The sequence below is a fragment of the Lupinus angustifolius genome, unplaced genomic scaffold (assembly GCF_001865875.1).
Source record: "Lupinus angustifolius cultivar Tanjil unplaced genomic scaffold, LupAngTanjil_v1.0 Scaffold_27_20, whole genome shotgun sequence".
Classification (NCBI taxonomy): Eukaryota; Viridiplantae; Streptophyta; class Magnoliopsida; order Fabales; family Fabaceae; genus Lupinus; species Lupinus angustifolius.
Window position 1 is genome coordinate 1,509 of NW_017720471.1, and position 2,826 is coordinate 4,334.

The window sequence follows — 2,826 nt, forward strand, 5'->3', positions numbered from 1 at the left end:
AGAAAAAGTACTTAAGTCATTTGCATTGTGAACAAGATTTTGATTATTTAAGAGCCTTCTAATCATGTATAAGTCATTTATGATCGTAGCATGTCCAATCATCCTCAAGGTAGTCATATCCTGGATGGTACAATTGCAATCATTAATGGTTAGCTTGCAGTGTAGAGTGCTAGTGAGTTTGTATACAGAAATAAGGTTGTATTCGAAATCAGGCACATATCGTACATCATGCAAAGCTAGAGTATTAGATAAGAGTATTGTTCCTGAGATGTTAGCCAACATTTTGCACCATTTGGTAGGTTTATAGTGATAGGCCTTATATGTTTAAAGGCTGAAAAATGTGACACTTGTGGGCATACATGGTCAGTAGCCCATGTGTCTGGTATCTAACAAGAATCTATACCTGAGGTATCCTGATGTTCTTGATCTTTGTTGTTTTGTGAGTTGTTCCTTGGCATGACTCTCAGCTGGTTCACATTATGGCTAGGGCCAATGCTCTTGAGAAGGGATGTAAGTTGAGCAAATTGCTCAGGGCCAAAGTTAAAGGAGGTGTCTTTTGGTTCATTAATTGGTGTCTGCTCCTTCCCATCCTTTTTTGAGGGTCTGTCATGTGTGGTGTTCATGTTCACTGCACTGGTCTCTTGCCTTGTTCTACCTTGATTGGTGTTAGGAGGGAATCCATGTTTAAAGTAGCAAGTGTCTATTGTGTGCCTATCTCTTCCATAGTATGTACAAACCTTTGTTCCATTACTCCTTTGGCTGTTGTAGCCTCTTCCATAGCCTCTGCCTCTTCCTTATATGTAGCTTCCTCTTGGTTGTGTGAATCTAGGTTTCCATTGTTGTGTAGTGTCTGTCTTGGTTGGTGTAGGTTTTTCATTAGTGTAGTTGAACATCACCTTTGACACAGATAAACTTGCACCATTGACTTGTCTTTCTTGCTGTAGAACCAGAGAGAATGCTTTGTTTATTTGAGGTAGATGATCCATGAGAAGAATTTGTGCTCTTGTGCTACTGAATTCATCATTTAATCCCTTGAGGAAGCAAATAACATGCTCTACTTCACGCTGGTCCTTGATGACCTTTGTTGATCCACAGTTGCACTTGTTTTCACAAATGCATGATGGTAATGGTCTCAAAGATTCAAGTTCCTCCCAAAGGGTCTTGAGGTTTGTGTGAAAATCTGATATACTCCTTTCTCCTTGTCTCATTGAGTGTATTTCTTGCAAAACATCTAACATTCTGAAATGGTCTCCTTCTGAAAATCTTTCTCTCAAATCTGGCCATAATTCCTGTGCATTGTCAATGTAGATGGTGCTTTGTGCTATTGAGGGTATGAGGCATCTTGTAATATAAGATATCACCATTGTGTTACACCTTTCCCATATGTCACACTCAAAGCTCGAATGAGGAGGTGGTTTTATTGTTCCATCAACAAATTTGAATTTGTTTTTGGATAACAATGTCTTTTTCATAGCTCTCATCCAGGAGTCATAATTGTTGGTTTGTAGGGGTGATGTCACAAGGACAGACTCTAGGCTATCTCCTGGATGAAGATAGTATGGGTTATGGATATGATAGCTGTCTTGAGATGGCAACATACTCCTTTGGTCTTCTGTTGTTGGCAAATTTGCCATGATTCTTGGCTGCACTACTTGAGGTTCCTGAAATGCCTTTCTTCTTGACCAGAAATCTTGGTCAGAGGCTCCTTTTTGTTATCTTCTTGGATGTTCTTGAGGTTTCTGCAACTTTGGTAAACAGAGCCTTCAATATAAAGGCTCTGATACCATATTACGATTTTGTTGAATATACCTCATTTTTTCATATTGATTATCGAGCACAAGGTGCTAATTTATACAAGCTATAATGCCAAACTAATTACTTAAAGCCTAAGCTAACTAACTAATTGATAAGAAACAAATCAAAACAAACTATTAACTACCCCAACCAACTTTGGGATGAACCCTTTTTAGAATATACAAAAATAGCCCATGGAAAACATGTGAGTAAAATAAAAGCCCACGTGATTGATTTCTGACCAAGCCAGGTTTGAGTCACGTGGCCCATGCTTGATGCGCCATGCCTGCACCATGTTTTATATCAGATGCGTCAGCCTTGACCGAAGTCTGTTGAGTCTAATGCGCCTCGCCTGTGTCATGCCTGATGTGTGATGCGCCAATCCTAACCGAGGTGCCTTCAGCTTGATGCATGATACCTGCGCTATGTCCCATGTCTGAAGCATCACATTTAACTAAGGCACTTTGTTTCTGGTTCAGTAATTCTGACTGAGGCACAGTACTGGGACACTGTCTTGGTGCACCAAGCCTAACCGAGGCGTAGTGCCTGGTGCACCAGTTTTGACCGAAGCACATTGTGCCTGATGCGGTGTATCCTGGGTCATTCTAACCGTATGATTTTGGTCAATGACCTTTGCTAGGCTTTGATGCATATCATTTGTAGTTGCTGAAATATTATGAGGTTGCTTTATTGACAAGGTAGGAGGAGACTCCAATAAACCCAAATCGCACCTAAATCTAAATGTAAATGGAAGTATGGAACGTCAAGCCCCCCACATTCAATTGAACATGGGTGACAAAATATATGATTTGATATTATACCATAGACATTAATATTTAAATAATATAAATCTTGTACAAGATTGGGACACACCATCTAAATTTGCAAAAAAACATTAGATATTAAAAAAATAAGGCATGTTCTTTTTCTTTAACAACAGTTAAAATCACGTTGGAAAATAATAAAAATAACAAAGAATAAGAACTATTGCTAGCATTTTGAATAATGCATGGAAAATTTAATCTGAACGTA

The 2,826-nt window shown here is 38.9% G+C and overlaps 1 protein-coding gene across 1 annotated transcript; it reads right to left on the reverse strand.

Annotated features, from left to right (window-relative positions):
- Positions 1 to 794: 794 nt before the first annotated feature.
- On the reverse strand, positions 795 to 1,634 carry LOC109338504. The gene has a single exon (XM_019575764.1). It carries the CDS (start codon positions 1,632 to 1,634, stop codon positions 795 to 797), a length of 840 nt encoding a protein of 279 aa, XP_019431309.1.
- Between the last annotated feature and the right edge of the window lie 1,192 nt (positions 1,635 to 2,826).

Coding starts and splice junctions, on each gene's coding strand:
- LOC109338504 (XM_019575764.1), bottom strand. CDS start 1,634: ATGGCAAATTTGCCAACAACAGAAGACCAAAGGAGTATGTTGCCATCT.